Below are 18,707 nucleotides of genomic sequence, written 5' to 3'. Positions count from 1 at the left end.
CATGTGTAAGCACTAGCCCCCAAATTCTATATATGGTGCCTTAAGTTGTGTGTGCTAATTTAGCCGCATGGCCAAATTGCATGCACAACTTAATTAACAAGCCAATCAGCATGATAATTGGTATATAACAACCAATTAGCGGCACTAATTGGCTGTAATTAGAATTAACACGCACAAGTTTCTAGGCGTATTCTATAACATGGTGAATGTAAATTCTAATACACACAGTCAAAAATGGGATTTGACCATGGATGTATTGTGGGCATTTTAAAAAACTATGTGCAATATTATAGAATACACCCAATCTGTGTCTAACGTAGGTGCAGGTATTTAGGCTTGGTTTTAGGTGGCCTGTGTGGGTGTGCTTAAATTTTAGTCACGCGTGAGCATAGTCTATCAACTAAGCGTACCTTTAGATGTAGTTTATAGAATCATGCTAACCGTGTGGTTTTTCGGCACCAATTTTTAAGGTGGCATATAAAGAATTCCCTTCTAGTTGCTATTCTGTAAAATATGCATTTAAGCTCCTTAGGGGCCTTTTACTAAAATGTAGAGTGCACGGACGGAATATAGATATAAAATGAGCTTCTTAATATGTGCAGGGGAATCCAATAAATGGTGCTTAAAATTGCGCATGCAAAGTTAATTGAGTAATGAGTCTATTAGCGTAAAAAATGGGTGCTAACAATCAATTATCAGTGTTAATTAGCAACAATTTGGATTTCCATTTGCATCTTGCTAAGTACTATTTGTCAGGATTGCTGGATGTCAGGATTGCTGGACACACTTAGATTAATATGAAACCAGCTTCTGATAACTCCCCTCTCCCTCAGGAAGCCCTGAGGATGGCAAATGAACAAAATGGTGCCCAGCTGCCTGCTAGCCCTTTGTCTGGATTTATTATTCTCAGAGAGCCCTGCTCCCAGATGCCCAGAGAGGACAAAGGTATGTTAATTAGGGGTACTTGTGAAAATAGAGAGGATCCAAAACTAGGGACTTCAAAGAGTAAAACCTGTGAAAATGCTCACCTCCCTTACATCAGGAAATTAAACTGGAGGTTGCAAAGGAAATAACTGATAACAAAGGCTGGGAAGAAAAGAAGTTATTTGACAGGTGCACCTGTCTGAGAGAGGTACGTTTTTTTCAGCTGTTTTCACAAATCACCTTTGAAGTTCCTGAAGAAGTGAAAACGAAACTCTGCAGTGTTGAACTTTAGGAGGTTGATAGCGGCAGAAAAGTATGGACAGAAAATTGCAACATTGGAGATCACGAAGAGAGGTCATTTCAAGCTGCAAGGTCCATTGACTCATAAGTTAAGTTAAATTATACAGCGCTATGAAAATATAGTGTATTACAGTGACTGATAGTACACCATAACATTTGACAATGTAAAAGCAAGAACTATATTTTTTACATGAGACAAGTAGCGCTTGTTTAGGTGCAAGACATCGGATAGAGCGAATGAGGGAACATATCCAGATATTTTAAATGGCACATTGTTTATTTTGGAGCACATGAGGGTTATTGCTTACATGAAATAAAAAGAAAAAAACATTGGAGATATTCCATGATAAAGAAGCTTGTCCACCCTCTGGGGCATAAATCACTTTGTGTAGTTCCGTTTGGGTGAGTCTTTACTCTGAGATTTCTCCATTTATTATAAAAATATTTTCAAAGAAGTTGATTAGATTCTGGATTGTTGGTTCTCTCATTTGCTCCCTCCTGATTATACCAGGGGCGTAGCCAGACACCCAATTTTGGGTGGGCCTGGTCCCAGGATGGGTGGGCAGAATAACTTTGCCCTGTCCCATAAATGATTTGGTCTCTCCCTCTCTCGCCTGCATTCCATTTGGTCTCTCAAACATCCTCCCTCCCTCGCATGCAGCAACTAATACACACTGCTCATGTTGCCTCCACAGCCTTTCCCTCTGATGCAACTTCCTGTTTCCGCATAGGTGGGAATACATCAGAGGGAAGGCTGTGGGGCTGGTGCGAATAGTATGTATCCGTCACTCCTCGCTGCAGGCGAAGATCTGCTATTTCCAGGTAAGCAGGAGGGACAGTTGTTGGGAGTTTTTGGCTGGTGAGGCTTAGGGATCCCTGCCAGCCACATCATAGGTGTGCTGCTACTGGGTGGGCCTGAGCCCAAAGTGGGTGGGCCTGGGCTCACCCGTGCCCACCCTTGGCTACGCCACTGGATTATACCCTGGTTCGTTGTAGCTTTTAGATATATATATAAAGCAGAGCACACAGCTCTGCTCTGGCTGCTTCTCTTCCTTTCTCTCTCTCTGCACACACACATCTTCAGCCACCAGAGCCCCTGGCTCTGGCCCCCCTTTCTCTTTCAGCCCTACCCCAAAGCTTTCTCTCTCAGAGCACATGCCTCTGCTTTCTTAGGCTCTTTCTCTTTCTCTGCACACACACATCTTCAGCCCTACCTCAAGGCTTCCCTCTTTCTCTGCACCCCCCCCCCCCCATTCTTACCTTTCTCTCATTGATTCCCATCTAAACCCCCACACACAGATACAGCATTGTAATATTTACCTGTACTAAGTGCTGTGAGCCTATTTATGTAAATATAATATACTTTCTATATATATCCAAACCCGTGTAGATTGTGCATTATTGAAAACCCACTGCCTCTGCGAACTGGACCCGGGACCATACCTAGACAATGAATGCTGACATAGACACTATTCTGTAAAGATGAGTGTGCAAATCCTTTATCGTGCAACTAAAAAGGGGGCATGGGCGGGTCAGAGGCATTCACTACTGTTATAGAATTCAGGGGATCCACATCTGATATACACCAGGGTTCAGTTGGTGTAAATCCTTGGGATCCTGGCATTAAGCGCTGTTCTCTAAATGGTGCCCAATTCAGAGGAGGATTGTGCAAATATGTTTTGGGACAAAAAAAGAGGGATTACCTAACTTTTATTGTTGGCCTCTTTATGTTGCATCTTGGGATCCAAAAGTGTTAACTCTCCATTTAAGAAGATCGTCCAGCTTATTTTCGAAAGAGAAAAACACCTATAGTGCGACCTAAATCGGGAGATAGACGTTTGTCTCGCAAAGGCGCCCAAATCGGTATAATCGAAAGCCGATTTTGGGCGTTTCCAACTGCACTCCATCGCGGAAATGAATAAAGTTGACGGGGGCGTGGTGGAGGCGGAACTGGGGCGTGGTTATCAGCCGAGGAGAGATGGGCGTCTTTAGCTGATAATCGAAAAAAAAAGGCGTTTTTACCGTGATTTTGGGTCACTTTTTTTGGACCCTTTTTTTTCACGAACAAGTCCCAAAAAAGTGCTCCAATTGCCCAGATGACCACTGGAGGGAATCGGGGATGACCTCCCCGGACTCCTCCAGTGGTCACTAACCCCCTCCCACCAAAAAACCCCCACTTTAAAAACTTTTTTTCCAGCCTGTATGCCAGCCTCAAATGCCGTACCCACCTCCATGACAGCAGAATGTGTTCGATCCTGTAACAGTCTTTCCCTGGGTCAGATGTGGCTCTCAGGTGCAGTACAGGGTCACATCAGCATTGCATTGTGGTGGGTGTAGGGTATTGGACTCCGTGATTTCATTAGCTTGTGTTACAGTCTCACGATGTTGGTAGTTGGTAGGCTGTTCTCCCATGGTGCTTTTCCCCCTGCCTACTGAGTCAGAGTGTGCCCTGTTGTGTTTCCTGTTGTAGTACATGCGGTAGTGGCCATTTTTGTAAGCCAGTTTTAGTTCCCTTTCCTGTGTTAGCCACGTTAGAGAACTTAGTTCTTCCCTTGAATGTGGCAGAAAGAGGGCATTGTACAGCATTCTGCCAGCTCTGACCTACTGCTCATCTCAGTACCAGGGAGACTCGTTGCCAGTGGGGCACAACCTCTGATCTGCAGTTAACTGTGAGTAAAGGCGGTTATTCCAATAAAGGACGTTTTCGGAGAGATTAGTCTTCAGGTGTCAACTGGTGTGCCAATGTTATATAGCAACAACCAGTCCTGTTATATAGCAACAACCAGTCCTAGAGGCCTGCGTGTATGCAGGTCCCTGGAGCACTTTTAGTGGGTACCGCAGTGCACTTCAGCCAGGTGGCCCCAGGCCCATCCCCCCCCCCACCTGTAACACTTGTGCTGGTAAATGGGAGGCCTCCAAAACCCACTGTACCCACATGTAGGTGCCCCCTTCACTCCTAAGAGCTATGGTAGTGTTGTACATTTGTGGGTAGTGGGTTTTTGGGGAGGGGGTTGGGAGCTCAGCACCCGTGGTAAGGGAGCTATGCATGTGGGAGCTTTTTCTGAAGTCCACCGCACTGACCTAGGGTGCCCAGTTGGTGTCCTGGCATATCAGGGGGCCAGTGTACTACCAATCCTGGCCCTTCCCACGACCAAATGGCTCGGATTAGGACGTTTTTGAGCTGGGCGTTTTTAGATTCCATTATCGCTAAAAAAAAAACCGCCCAGCTCAAAAACGTCCATTTTTTCGAAAATATGGTTCGGCCCGCCCCTTCACGGACCCGTTCTCGGAGATAAACGCCCATGGAGATAGGCATTTCCATTCGATTATGCCCCTCCACGTCAGCCCTGTTCTGTTCCTCTGAAAGTACTAGTTATTAACTACAGATGAATATTAATGCCCTTATTTTAGAAACCCTATTCATGATATTCATATGTAAAAACCTGCACATACAAGTGGAAAATTCAATTTTAGAAATTTGATTCTTACATGGGTATATCTGAAGTTCATGTATGTTGAAAACAACAGGGCAACCAGCCTGCAAACTCCAAAATGGAAACACAAAAGAGCAGATCGATAAGAGAGAAATATTAATTTATTAAATAACAAAAATATTCAGAATCAGCCCGACACAGGCCTTGTTTCGCCCAGCACTGCTGCGTCAGGGGCTATATAATATTCCTTTACTGTCAAGGAAATATTAGTATCGCTGTATAAAATGTCTAGAAGATGTGGAAGCATATATCTTCAAAGGGTTGTGCAAAAAAAACAGCATATCGGATAAGTCATAAAAGGGAGCGACGCAAGGTCCGTCCTGCACCCACACAACTCTGAAATGGGCGAAACACGGCCTGTGTCGGGCTGATTCTGAATATTTTTGTTATTTAATAAATTAATATTTCTCTCTTATCGATCTGCTCTTTTGTGTTTCCGTTCATGTATGTTGAACAGGGGCATAGTGTGGGCACGGCTTGGGTAGGACCATAGCAAATATCATGTGTATTCACTATTTTGTTTAGGGAATACATGTGTATGTCCTGACAGGTAAACCTGGGAATATACACCTGCTCTTCATGTTCAAGTGTACAGCGCTGCGTACGTCTAGTTGCGCTTTAGAAATGATAAGTAGTAGTAGTCATTCCCTTGTACACGTCAAAGGGAAAATGTAAGATAGGGTAAAGGATGCCATCTTACTGCACTTTTATTAGTTACCTGCTTCTGGTCCCTCACCTTCTCTAGATCTGACCCATCAGAAATCCACACTCCACTCCTTCACAGGCCCCATTGGACTCCCCCTCCCCCATGCAACCCCAGGACCTAGTGGTCTAGAATCCCCAGACAGTAGAAGTCCCCCTTTGCCCCTATAATGTCAGCTGCTGGCTTCAAAATGGTGCTGATGACCCTTAGATGTAGCCTCATGATACTACCGCTAGCAGTCAGTTTGGAGGGTGGAGGTGAGAAGTCTGCTGGGATCATTAATTTGCTACTTTTGATTCAAGGGGGGCAGTTTGGGCCTCGGGGGAGAGTACCTCATGTAGGTGGGGGCTGCCATCAGTGCTGATGCTGGGATGAAGGCCATGTCCAGAGGGAGCAGCAATTTCAAGAAAGCTGCTGCCATGTCTGTGTTTGGGAGGAGGGAGGACATCTACATCTCTTATCCCCACCTGAGCTCTCTATGGCCCTCATGATCAAAAGCCCCGCGCTGTTCCAAACAGCGCCCTAAAAATAGCGCTAGGACAGCGCAGGGCTTTTCTGCATTGATGATCAAAGATAATGCATGCAAATCTAAGCAGCACTATTTTCTTTATCATGTAGAAGTGCGGGAGAATTGTGCCTGAGCATGCGCTCAGCACAATCCTCCCGCACTTGTTTGACAGGTCTGGGCTGTCAAAAGCCCAAACCTGTCAAACAGCCTGCCTCGAGGCCCGAACAACGGGGGCTAGAGGTCCAGTGGGTCTCCAGACCCCCCAAATTCCCAGAAAACGTCATGGCTGCCGCTGCTGGCCAAACCCTCTCCCATCCTCCCACCCAGCGACGGGGGGGGGGGGGGGAGGGGGCTGGAGGTCCGGTGGACCTCCGGTCCCCCCGATGATCCCACCCCCTCCTTGTTCAGGGAGGGCTGGAGATCCGGTGGGTCTCCAGCCCACCCAAACCCCCAGAAATCGTGAAGTGGCCGCCTCCGGCCAAACGCTCTCCCATCCAGCGGCGTCGACTGGAAGAGGAGGGAGGCAGGCTGCGTCACGGACCACCAGGGATTGAAAGGAGAATGCTGGGGGAGAGGAGTTGGGGTGGGCTGGAGGTCCATCGCTGGATGGGAGAGTGTTTGACTGGAGGCGGCCACTTCACGATTTCTGGGGGTTTGGGGGGCTGGAGACCCACCGGACCTCCAGCCCCCCCCCCCCCGTTGCTGGGTGGGAGGGTGGGAGAGCGTTTGGACGGAGATGGCCACTTCACAATTTCTATGGGTTTGGGGGGGCTGGCGACCCACCGGACCTCCAGCCCCCCCCCCCCCCCCATCGCTGGGTGGGAGGGTGGGAGAGCGTTTGGACGGAGATGGCCACTTCACAATTTCTATGAGTTTGGGGGGGGGCTGGAGACCCACTGGATCTCCAGCCCTCCCTGAACATGGAGGGGGTGGGATCATTGGGGGGACCGGAGGTCCACCGGACCTCCAGCCCCCTGTTCGCGTTTGCTTTGGGGGGGAACGGGGGCCTGCCTGCATGCAACTGCATGCTGGACAGGGCTCACCATTCCTCCCCAATGATCCGCAAAGTCTAACGCCAGCTCGGAGCTGGCGTTGAATTTGCCGCGGCCAGCGACCCAATCTTTGGCATGCTGGACGCTGATCATTGGGGATGCTACTTGCGCTAAGAGCCCTTGAGTACGTTGTTTCAGGCGCTCGGGGGCTCTGATCATGGGTCGGCAGCAAACTCCGGCGCTAGTATGGCGTTAACAGCCTCTAACGCCGGAGTTTGCTTTTGATCATGAGGCCATATAATTGCTGCTCCCTCTGCAGAGCCTCTTTATAAATAGTATGTGAATTGCATACATCTTGACTTCCCCCCCCCCCCCCCCCCTCCGCATACAATCTAAAATCAGCCTGCACATGTTTCATATCTCTTAGCTCATGCTGCTGCTGAATCATTAGGGAATAGGAACTGGGAACAGCACTGAGATAGTGTAATACCATGTTGTCTGTTTTTCAGGGAAGGCCAGTGTGCTTGTGGAGAACTGCTAACTTTGCAGAGAAGCTGCCAGCTCTTCCTCATTAATAAAACCACATGTCAATTATGACATTTTCAAATGTGTTTTTTTTCTTTGAGGCTTTTTATCCACTTTAAATACATCAGGCTGAATTATGCCTGCCTGCTCCAAGACCTTCTGGCCTTTTGTTTTTAATTTAAACAAAGATAGATGAATGAAAAACAGTTCTGAGTTGCTGGTAGGGTTATAAATAGCAGAAAGTTGGAGCTTTTAACATAGGGCTTTTATTTTATTTATATGATTGACTGTACATAAGCTCCCTGTGCTATATTGATATGGTGTTGGGTTGCTTTGCTTTGCTATGTTAATTTTGAAAATTTAATAAGCTATTAATTAAAATAGTGGGAAGTTTTCTTGTTCCTTCAGCCCAGTTTCTTTTCAATAACTAGAAATGTGCTATTTCCTGGACAATAATCTGCTCTGTGTACTGTCTTTGCACAGTTTGTTTTTCTTTTGATCCTTCATTTTCTTTCTTCTAACCATATAAGTATCTGAAGCCCTTTTTGCCTTTTTGAGAGAGTAGAACTACCTCTATCACTAATCCCCTTCAGGCTTAGCATCCAGAGACAAGGTGTAAACTGTGAATAAAGTTCAGTTTTCAATTCCCCTTAGGCCCAGGGAGGTATCCCCACACTCTAGAATCTCACTCAGCAGAAATGCCTGAAAATTCAGTTACATTCCTATTATGGACTAAATTCTATAAATTGCGCCTAAAAACATTGGTGCCAAAAACCCCACTTAATTGCTATTCTATAACCACACCTAAAGTTAGGCACATTTCATAGAATAAGGCTTAAGTCCTGGTGATTGTGCGTAAATTTAAGCATGTCCATTTGCACCAACAAAAATGTAGTGCAAGTGCCCCTGCTAAATTTATGCGCGGAACCCCCTTATTCTATAATTGCGCACATTACCAAAAACTCACACCCATGACCCTCCCATTTCCATGCCCCCTTTTTGGGGACATGTATAAAATGTGGGTGTGGATCACATGCCTAAATTTACATGCATATATCTTAATTGACTCCAATTTGTGCCAATAATTGTTAAATTGCCAATTATTTGCACTAATTGGCTTGTTATTCAGGCAAATTGGGTGCACACCCAAATTTGCATGTGCAGTTTTTGGTAACCTTTATAGAATTAGTAGATATGTGTGCAAATGTTTAGAATAATGGCACTGACGTGCATATGTGTGCATACATACAACATAAATGCCAAAATTCCGCCTAAGCACTTTTTGCAAATACAATGTAAGTGAAGTGGATATTTGCAAGGGGGTGTTTACATGGATGGACCCTGGACAGAACTAACACTTATGCATGTAACATATAGAAAACTATAAGCGCATGCATATCTCTGACATATAGGTGTGAGCATTTACATGAGCTCTATGGCTGGCATAAGTACTTGCACCTAACTTTTGTGCATGTATATACCCAGTTATGCTAGTATTACCAGATAAAAAAAAGTGGGCACTTATGTTGCTTTTCCACCATAGGATCCTATCAGGTGCCTTGTTATAGAATTGCCCTGCAAGTGTGTGGCTTTCACAGACCAATTAATTCATTTCAGCTGCTTTTTACTGTTCATGGATTTAAGGGCTGAGAAAGATGAAGAATACCCACAAGCGTTCTTGGGATTACAACGAGGCCTTAGGGGAAATAGTGTTGGAGATTTTGTGAAACTAGTTGCAGTCCTCCTAAGTAGGAGGAGATACACAAGAATCACTGTGGCCCTATCTCTCTCATATAACACAGTGGGTGGACATGTGAGGAGAGAAAGTAGTAGTAAGGAAGGATTGGACAATATTTACAGTCACTGGCTTGGGATGGTTTGGCAGTTGTGTACTTTCAGAAATTACTTAAAGCAGTAACTTGATTTTGCTTGAGCCTTTTCAATGTTGATAAGGAGAGGGTATGAGCTGGATTGGCATATAAGAACAGGTGTGTGTGGGAGGGGGGGCTGAGGAGGGACTAGCAGGGCAGAATAACTTCAGCTGATGCCACCACTAAACTTTCTATCTCTAGTCTCTCAAAGGACAAGATATTTCATTTTGTATTTTTTTCCATTCTATTTAAAAGCAAGTAGATTTACTTTTTGCTCTATACTTGGATCCCCTGATCCGAGACATATGTACATGCCCGGCAATTAAAGGAGTTAAATTTGAGCACCAGGAATTTAAAGTGGCGGCATTTGCCGACGACCTGTTAATCATACTCACGAAGCCATGGGAGACGCTAACGTATCTTTTAGAGATATTTAAAGAATTTGGGTCCTATTCTGGTCTTAAACTAAATTATGACAAGTCTGAAGCATTGGCTCTTACTGCTGAAACTCGTAGTGCATGGCCGGGACAATTCCAACTAAGATGGGTGGAGGAATCATTTCGTTATTTAGGTATCCTTCTACCAGCCCGGACAAGGGGGATTTACAGTATAAATATTAAGCGGCTGTTGGCTAAGCCCAAACAGCAATTGGAGGCCTGGAGAACTCTGACATTATCACTATCAGGGCGACTGTGCTTAATTCGCATGGTTATTTTGCCAAGGTGGCTTTATGTGATGCAAACGCTGCCATTGCACTTATTGATGAAGGATATTAGAGTGTTCTATAGCATGGTAACGAAGTTTTGCTGGGCGTATAAGAAAGCAAAAATTCGCCAGCAGTTGCTAATGGGAGGGTGGAGTCAAGGGGGGTTGGGCCTACCTAATATTAAATATTATAATCTCGCTTGTTTGTGGCGACATGTGAGGGACTGGGTATTCTTATCAAATTATCACACACCTATAGAGTTGGAGAAATCACTCTTTAGTCCTTATCAATTGATTTCACTATTGCAGGGAGATAGATCTTCACTGCCACAAAGAATGAGAGGTTCGATACTATTAGGACCTTTACAGGGAGCCTGGAGATTTCTGGGGAAATTATTAGGTGGAGACCCATATGCGACAGAATTGCTAACTATACAGGGGAATCCGCAATTTTTACCTAGAAATGAGAACCCAGTATTCCAACACTGGGTGAGACGGGGACTTCATAATTTGGGGGTTGTGGTAGATCAGACTGGAGTGATTAAACCACTGGAGCAATTGATCCCTAATGAGTCATTATGCTGGGGAGACACTTTTGCCTACTGTCAGTTGAAGCACTATGTACAATCCTTAGACAGGGCGTCCCTGAATTACAAATTGGGGGAGAAGATTCAGACACTGTTTGAGGAGGCTGCTGAGGAAGCTCCTTCAATCTCGGGCCTCCAGAAGAAAATATGGTCCTTGGCACCAGCCAGGGATTTAACATAGCTCAGACGGAGATGGGAACTAGATGTGGGATGTGATCTCGCCTCCTGGGATATTATAGCACACCTCAAAGGTATTCCGCAGATAATCAGTGGGGCGGGGTACAGAGAATGTGCATACCGAATCATCCACAGGGCATATTTCTCACAAGTACAATTATTTAGAGCGGGAGGAATTGGCTCGCCAACCTGTATGAAATGTAATCAAGCTGATAATACACTATATCATGGTTTATGGGAATGTGGGATTATAAGATGTTTTTGGAAACGGGTGGTGGCCTTTCTTTCCTTGATGCTGTCGAGAAGGGTGCAGGGCACGCCTCAACAGTTGTTATTGGATTGTCCTGGCTCTTTTGGGGGGCTAAGGGCAGAGGAAGTCCTGCTGTGTAGAAAGCTTTGTTTACTAGCACGTAAATGTATTTTGCAAAAATGGACTGTTCCGGATAGACCTGAATTTTGGCACTGGCGCAATCAGGTACACCAACTGATGACTTGGGAGGCGCAGGAGGCCAGGGGTTCATTTAAGCGGAAATCACGTTTTTTAAAGACGTGGAGTCCCTTTATAGCTAAACTCACGCAAAGAGGAAGAAGCCTCATCCTTAACAAACTATGAGACTCCATTGTTGCCTCTAGACAGATCATAGGGAGGGTGACCGGGAGGGAGGATGAGAGGGTTGGGGGGTGGGGGGGAAGGGGAGGGATGAAAAGACTATGTAAAAATTTGATGTTACTTTAACAAAGGTTGTGCTATTGACTTTAGAGTTCACATTTTGGTGATTGTAATCGATGCTTAAATGTTGTGGATGTGACATCAATAAAAAAGTTAAACCATAAAAGCAAGTAGATATATCAACCTGGGATACCATCAAAGCCTTTGGTGAATCTGTTCATTAGGACAGTTAATAAATCCCAATAAATAAATAAATAATTAGAAATGAATAGAAAGCCGAAGTTGCACAGGTCCCTTTTTCCACTGTAAATGGCTAGTGAAAGGTATCTGGTTAGGGAGCAGTTTCAGAAATGATGACAGTGGCAGCTGGTGAATTTTGTAGAACCTAATGAAATTCATCCTAAATTGTATCGGGTCAATTTCAGCTGGCAGTGGTCAACATTTCTATAAACTCTATTGTCACCAGCTGAATAAGACCCAGATATTCAGTGCTAGCCCATGTCCAAGCACTGGCATGAAATACCTACTATCCAGTACTAGTGAGAAGTGGAGTAAATCAAGCAGATACTACTTATCATTTCTCTAGTGCTACTAGACGTTCACATTATATGCAGGTACCTTTTTCTGTCCCTAGAAGGCTCACAATCTAAGTTTTTGTACCTGGGGCAATGGAGGGTTAAGTGACTTGCCCTGGGTCACAAGGAGCTCCAGTGGGAATTGAACCTAGTTCCCCAGGATCAAAGCCCACTGCACTAACCCTTAGGCTTCTCCTCCTCCACTCAGAAACCTAAACTCCACTAAATATAAAGCTTTAGAAACAAATGATTATAAATCTTTCTACTCTCTTGTTTGTTCAGAAGGAAAAATCTCAGAATCAATTTCAACACTAAATAGTTCTCTATTGTCGGCAAAACAATACCTTTTCGTTATAATAAAGTTACAAATGCGATTCAGAATTTCACACTTTTGGTGTTCATACCACAGTACTTTGGTTCTCCCTGGCATGGAAAATCCTGGTCATTGGCAGACTCAGAAGTTACGCAGTTGGTCATCCGTATTCAGTGCCTGCACCCACGTAACTCACCAGGCAAATACAGGACTGCTTTTTATGCTGTCCTATCTGCTCAGTTAGCTATGCGGGCATTGGCATTGAATATCTCTAGTGCCCACGTATCTTCCAGTTTCATCCACACTCTGCGCCTGGATTGTGCCAGGTTGGTCAGAACCAGTGGCATACCTAGTATGATTATCATCAACAAGTGAAGAGTCCAGTGTAAATGTTTAAATAATCAACACGATGTATTAAAATTCCAAATATTCCTTTATTCTCAAATATTATCTTCTTTTATATATAAAAAATAGTTGAGCATTTAGCTATGGCTCGATGGTGGCCAAACCCGTTTCACTTTACATGCTTCATCAGGAGCCGTGCATCAACTTTCTTATAATATCAAACAAGGTGGTATCACATATTTTTGTGATCACATTGCATCTTATCAAACCCCAATTCTTTCATGCAGCGTTCTTAGCTGTTAAGCAGGGTAGTCACAGCAGCCTTCCTCTTTTTGTGATACCTAGTATGTTTGACATCCTGTACTTAAAAAAAAAAAAAAAAAAGCACCAAGAGCCTCCAAAATTGGGACAAATCCTTTAATTCAACAGCAAGGATCCAAATAGTATATCAATCTCCTGCAGCATGGACCCGACACACAGGACGTGTTTCAGCACATAGCGCCTGCCTCAGGGGTCGTTAGATATGTAGTTTCTAATAATAAAAAAAACAGCTGAAAAGCTTAGGTTCAACACTGAAGAAGAATTTGTCCCTGTGTAACTGAAGCCAACTACAGCCAGGAATCTGCAAGTGTAAAGCCCTGTACATCCTGTAATTTGCATTATTTGACATTTTGCCTCACCAGGAGCTCAAAGTGAATTGAAATAAAAACCCTATGCAATACATCTCAGGCTTACTCAAGTCAAAATTCAATCAACTTATCTCAGCAAAACATTTCCTAAAAAAACAAGCCATCAACATTTCTTAAATCTTTCACAACAAGGAATTTGATGCAGCTCTTAGAGCGACTCATTCCACAGGGCCCTTGCGTTTCAAAAAGAAGCTTTACAAGTAGACTGTAGTCTAATTTTACTTGGTATTTCCAGAAGATTCTGTGAAGATACCTAAGATGCCTAATCAGATTGCATTTTTTTAGTAGGGCCAATAAATATGATCATACAGCGTTAAACACCAGACATAACAACTTATTTTCTCACAATCAAAGTTAAACAATCATTTCTAATTAAAGATACAACCCCAAGTGCACTGGTCGGTCAACACAGAATTGAAAAACAATCTTTAAAATTCACTTTTATTACATTCGGACCTTGATTTTCAACTCTGTCTGAACGACAGTCCATACATAAGTTATTACTCTACATCAGGTAAAACAACCCAAAAAAAAAGGAACAAGACAGATTATACAAATGGATAATATACTGAGCACTAATTTCAAAAACATACTACAATTAGTAGGAAGTATAATTCAAGGGCAAATGGTAATAATGCTACCCACTAATAATTTCTTTGTTTTGTATTCTGAGCCCTCCAGGAACACAATATAACCTACTGTACCTAACTGTACACCATACAATCGCCCTTCACCCTGCAGGTGTCTTCTATATTAAGGTACAGTAGCTAATTTGGTGTTTTTGGAGGGCTCACCATTTTCACCACAAATGTACTGGGGTGAGTGGGATTTGGACTTGGATCTCCTTGTTCACAGTCTACTGTACTGACCACTAGGCTATTTCTGGGAGCTGCTTGCTGCTCTGTTGGATATGCTCATAATACCTGATGCCGTCATAGCGCCTGGTATCCCCTTTCAGTTTCAGTTCTTAGGGGGGGTGGGGAGGAGATAGCATCCACTGGGTGATTAGGGAGGGGTCAAGCCTTAATCCATCCAGGAGATCAGCTGGTCATTCAGACATCTTTTTATAACTTAGACACGATTGAAACAGATATAGATAAAAACGTGCTTCTTTTTAGACTTGGTCTTCCTGGTCCATTGTTGCTGAAAGACGTCCTAAGTTTGGGGCCGCTCTAGTCCCAACCACAACATACCCTCTCTTGCTATTTGGACAAACTCAGTGGAAAACATCTAAATTCTGGCTGTTTGAAAATTGTGATTTAGATGTTTTCGGCAGATGTACATGTTTTTGGCCATTTTGAGACATCTCTCGGCTTTGAAAAAGAGAACTATAGTGTTGCATTTTACAGAATGTTATAAATTTTGTCATGGATGTAAAACCTAGTTTAAAGTTGTCCCAAGGTAGTAAAAAGCTTAGGTGGTCTCCATTTTCTTACTTGTTCTTTGTTTTGTTTTGTTTCAGATACGCATCTGATCAATGGGTCTCTACTAAGATCCTTTTCTATTTATTCCCAATCTATAACCTATGAACCAATACCAGATGAAGAGATGGATACTGAAAATGACTCTGAAGATGGATCAGGATTTAATGCCATATCAAAGCAGCATCCAGCAGCAACAGTAATAAAAGACATCTCAAATGAAACAAAAGGCTATCTCACCAGTCACTGGTTGACCATTGTCATTCCTTCTGTCTACACTTTTGTCTTCAGCTTAAGCATGCCGCTGAACATCATGGCGATTATCATGTTCTTGTTCAGAATGAAGGTGAAAAAGCCAGCTGTGGTCTACATGTTGAATCTGGCCATGGCTGATGTCTTGTTCACAAGCGTGCTTCCTTTTAAAGTCATATACTATTTCTTAGGAAACGACTGGGCTTTCGGGCCTGGAATGTGCCGCTTTGTTACCGCTGCCTTCTATGCTAATATGTACTGCTCTGTGTTGCTGATAACGAGCATCAGTGTCGACCGCTTCCTGGCTGTGGTCTACCCCATGCACTCCCTGTCGTGGCGTACTCGAGGACGAGCCTTGCTGATTTGCCTCACGGTTTGGATAATAGCTACTGCTAGCACCATCCCCTTCCTTGCTGTGGAGCAGACAATGAAAATACCCAGTCTGAACATCACCACGTGCCATGATGTGCTGGATTTTGATGACCAGAACCAGTTTTACTTCTATTACTTTATCACTTTCTGCTCATTCTTCTTTTTCTTGCCTTGTGCCATCACCATAGTCTGTTATGTAGGCATCATTCGCTGCCTCGGTGCTACCAGTACCGAGAACAAGCAAAAGAAAACCCGTGCTTTACTTCTGGCTTTGATCGTCTTCTGTGTTTTTATTATTTGTTTTGGGCCAACTAATATTATCTTGTTCACCCATTATCTACGTATCTCAGTGGGACCCAGTGATGCAACCTATTTTGCTTACATCCTCTGTGTCTGTGTCAGTAGCGTGAGCTGCTGTATTGACCCCTTGGTATATTACTACGCTTCATCTCAGTGCCAGAGACATCTGCGTAATCTCTTATGTTGTAAGAAGGCTTCTGAAGCGGGAAGCAGCAGCAGCAGTGGCGGTGGGCAGCCTATGATTAGGGCCAGTAAGTTAGACACCTGTTCCAGTGATGTGAATAACAGTATTTACAAAAAGCTGTTAACCTGAATGAATTGATTGAATGTAGAGTTTTGAATTCACACTTCACTATGCTCAATGTGTCGAAACTCTGCTTCCCTCAACAGTTTTTGCTGCCTTCTTTTCCAAAGGCATGTTGGATATATGCATAATACTTATATTCTATCATATTTCTGTAACCTACAGAATAGCACAGAACTTGCCAAATACAGGCTGAGTCTTGGTTATAACCGGGGAACCCCCCCCCCCCCCAAATTGTCTTCTGCCGTGATCCAGTGTTGTCATCTGGTGCTGCCATCGTGACTCGATGTTATTGGAGTGGGACCTGGAAGCTGAGGGGCTATGGATGGAGGACATGCTGTCTTCAGCAGCACTGGCCTCAAGAGGTGGAGGTGGCCACTCTATCTGCACTTGTGTGGAACCCTGGAGAAGGTGGCTGCACTGTCCTATGGCTCCATGACCATGGTACTGTACTCTGTGTCATGTGGCCCTAAGGACTAAAATGAGATATAGCTACATGAGGGGCACACCAGCACAGCTGAAAGGAGGGAGAGGCAGCAGGCTCCAATTACTGAAAGAAGTTTGGTTTCTGTTCTTTTTTGTTTGTTTAGTGAAGGTCAATTTTTAATATTAACTGTGGTGTGAGTCTCTGCAGTGGGGACCAATGGCAAACATGAGCTAGACACTTTGGTTAAAAGAAAATGTGAATCAGGATTATAGAACAGCTTAGCACGGAACTTGCAATAAAAGACCACAAGGAGAACATATCATTTGAAACATCTAACTTAGTATGATGTTATATATATATTCACAATGCTATCCATGTAGGACATATATAACTTGGAACACCCAACTTATACCTGCTAAGTGTGTGGCCCACCTAGGTGTTTTACACATTTTAGCAGTGGAATATTGGCATAACTGGTGCTGCCTCTGGAATGCCCAAACCCTGGCTTCTTTTTGGAGTTTAACATTGACCAGATAGAGGGCAGTTCTGTAAAATAGGTGCCGACACTTACACGTGCATTAAACATGTAAATGTTTAGAAAGATAGCTTACGTGTGCACTTACATGCATTTACATTTGCATTATGCATATAAATGTTTAGAATGCTAGCTTTTGTGTTCACTTGCATGCATCACTGTGCATTATGCATGTACATGCATTTACTTGTGCATTATGTATGTAAATGCTTAGAATGCTAGCTTGTGTGCACTTACATGCATTTATGCATGCGTTATGTATGTAAAGTTTAGAATGCTAACTTATTGTGTACACTTACATGCATCAATGTTCATTATTAATGTAAATGTGTAGAATGTTACCTTGTGTGTGCATTTACATGCATTTACACATGCATTATGTATGTAAATGTTCTGAATGCTAGCTTGTGTGCACATACATGCATTTATGCACTTACATGCACTTACACATGCATTATGAATGTAAATGTGTGTTGAATGCTAGCATATGTGTGCATATGTGTGAACTTATGTGCATTTACATGTGCATTATGCACGTAAATGTATAGAATGCTAGCTTATGTGTGCATCTATATCCATATATGCTAGCATGCTGCTTTAAGCACTGCAGGTACCTAATTAGCGTGTATTTGCAATGGGAATGTACAGAAGGACGGAGCACAGACAGGACATAGGTGGTGCTCCTACTTATATGTGTAACTTAAAGACTACTGTAAGGTACCTGGGTAGCTGCTGCACTTATGTGCTTGCACTTACATCAGATCTATGGTTAGTATGATTGTGTCTATATTTTAGGCTCTTAGGTACCCAGTTAGGCTAGTATTCTATAAAGGAAAGTAGAAGTCTATGTTCCTTTTGCCTGCTTGTACCAATAAGTGCCCTGTTATAGAACTGCCCTCAATGTGATTTATACTAGAGCAGTACCGAATCGCATATTTTACTATTTGGCTGAATACGAATAAGAGGCATTGAGCTTTAACAGAACAAATAATAAAAGAAGCAACATGAAATCAGAGCTCAAGTATCAGTAGGATTTAGCATGTAGAGCCCTGGATTATTCGTATTCCAATTTAAATGCCTATTTGGCCAAATATGAATAATGCTTACTTTGCATGATTACCGTTGTATGGTTCAGTGCATGATTTTGATGCGACTGGACTACTGCAATGCCTTGTATATTGGTATGGTTTTTTCAGGATTTAAGACATTGCAGATAGTCCAGAATGCTGCTGTGAAAACAATTGTGGGTTTATCTAGGTTTTCACATGCGACACCTGCTCTTAAGCAACTACACTGGCTTCCAGTGGCACAAAGGATTCAATTTAAAGTGCTGACAATTGTTTATCAGGTGCTGTTTGCTTCTGCTCCATTTTACCTGAAGCAATCACTTTAGGTGTACCATCCCAGATGTAGGTTAAGATCAGAATGTACTATGCGTATTTCTATTGCTGCAGTAATGCAATTGTGCTATGCTGATACAAGAGCTTCGGCTTTTGTGTCAGCTGGAATCTCCTTGTGGAATGTACTCTCTGGCCAGCTTCATCGATGCTCTGACCTTAAGCAGTTCAAAAAACTTTTGAAAACAAAACTGTTTCTGCATTTTGATAATTATATATGAGTATGCTGTTTTATGTTGAGTAATGTCTTTGTATTGTGGATGATTATGAATGTTTTTATGGAAACTGTATTTGGGGCCAAATCGAATACGAATATTTGGT

The 18,707-nt window shown here is 43.3% G+C and overlaps 1 protein-coding gene and 1 long non-coding RNA gene across 2 annotated transcripts in view; one reads left to right on the top strand and one right to left on the bottom strand.

The window, feature by feature from the left end:
• Positions 1–17,073, top strand: part of F2R (coagulation factor II thrombin receptor) — a 28,637-nt gene extending 11,564 nt beyond the window's left edge. The window contains exon 2 of the mRNA XM_030193258.1: positions 14,841–17,073. Within this exon, the coding sequence (XP_030049118.1) occupies positions 14,841–16,036 (1,196 nt within the window). The 3' untranslated portion in view covers positions 16,037–17,073. The remainder of the gene's footprint in view (positions 1–14,840) is intronic.
• The window catches only part of LOC115463065, a 62,553-nt gene extending 44,556 nt beyond the window's left edge, over positions 1–17,997 (bottom strand). Inside the window, exon 1 of the long non-coding RNA XR_003940989.1 lies at positions 17,066–17,997. This is a non-coding gene — a long non-coding RNA (uncharacterized LOC115463065). The remainder of the gene's footprint in view (positions 1–17,065) is intronic.
• Positions 17,998–18,707: the final 710 nt, after the last annotated feature.

The sequence above is a fragment of the Microcaecilia unicolor genome, chromosome 2 (assembly GCF_901765095.1).
Source record: "Microcaecilia unicolor chromosome 2, aMicUni1.1, whole genome shotgun sequence".
Classification (NCBI taxonomy): domain Eukaryota; kingdom Metazoa; phylum Chordata; class Amphibia; order Gymnophiona; family Siphonopidae; genus Microcaecilia; species Microcaecilia unicolor.
The sequence above is the reverse complement of the archived record's forward strand: the minus strand, read 5'-3'. Positions and strand labels throughout refer to the sequence as shown.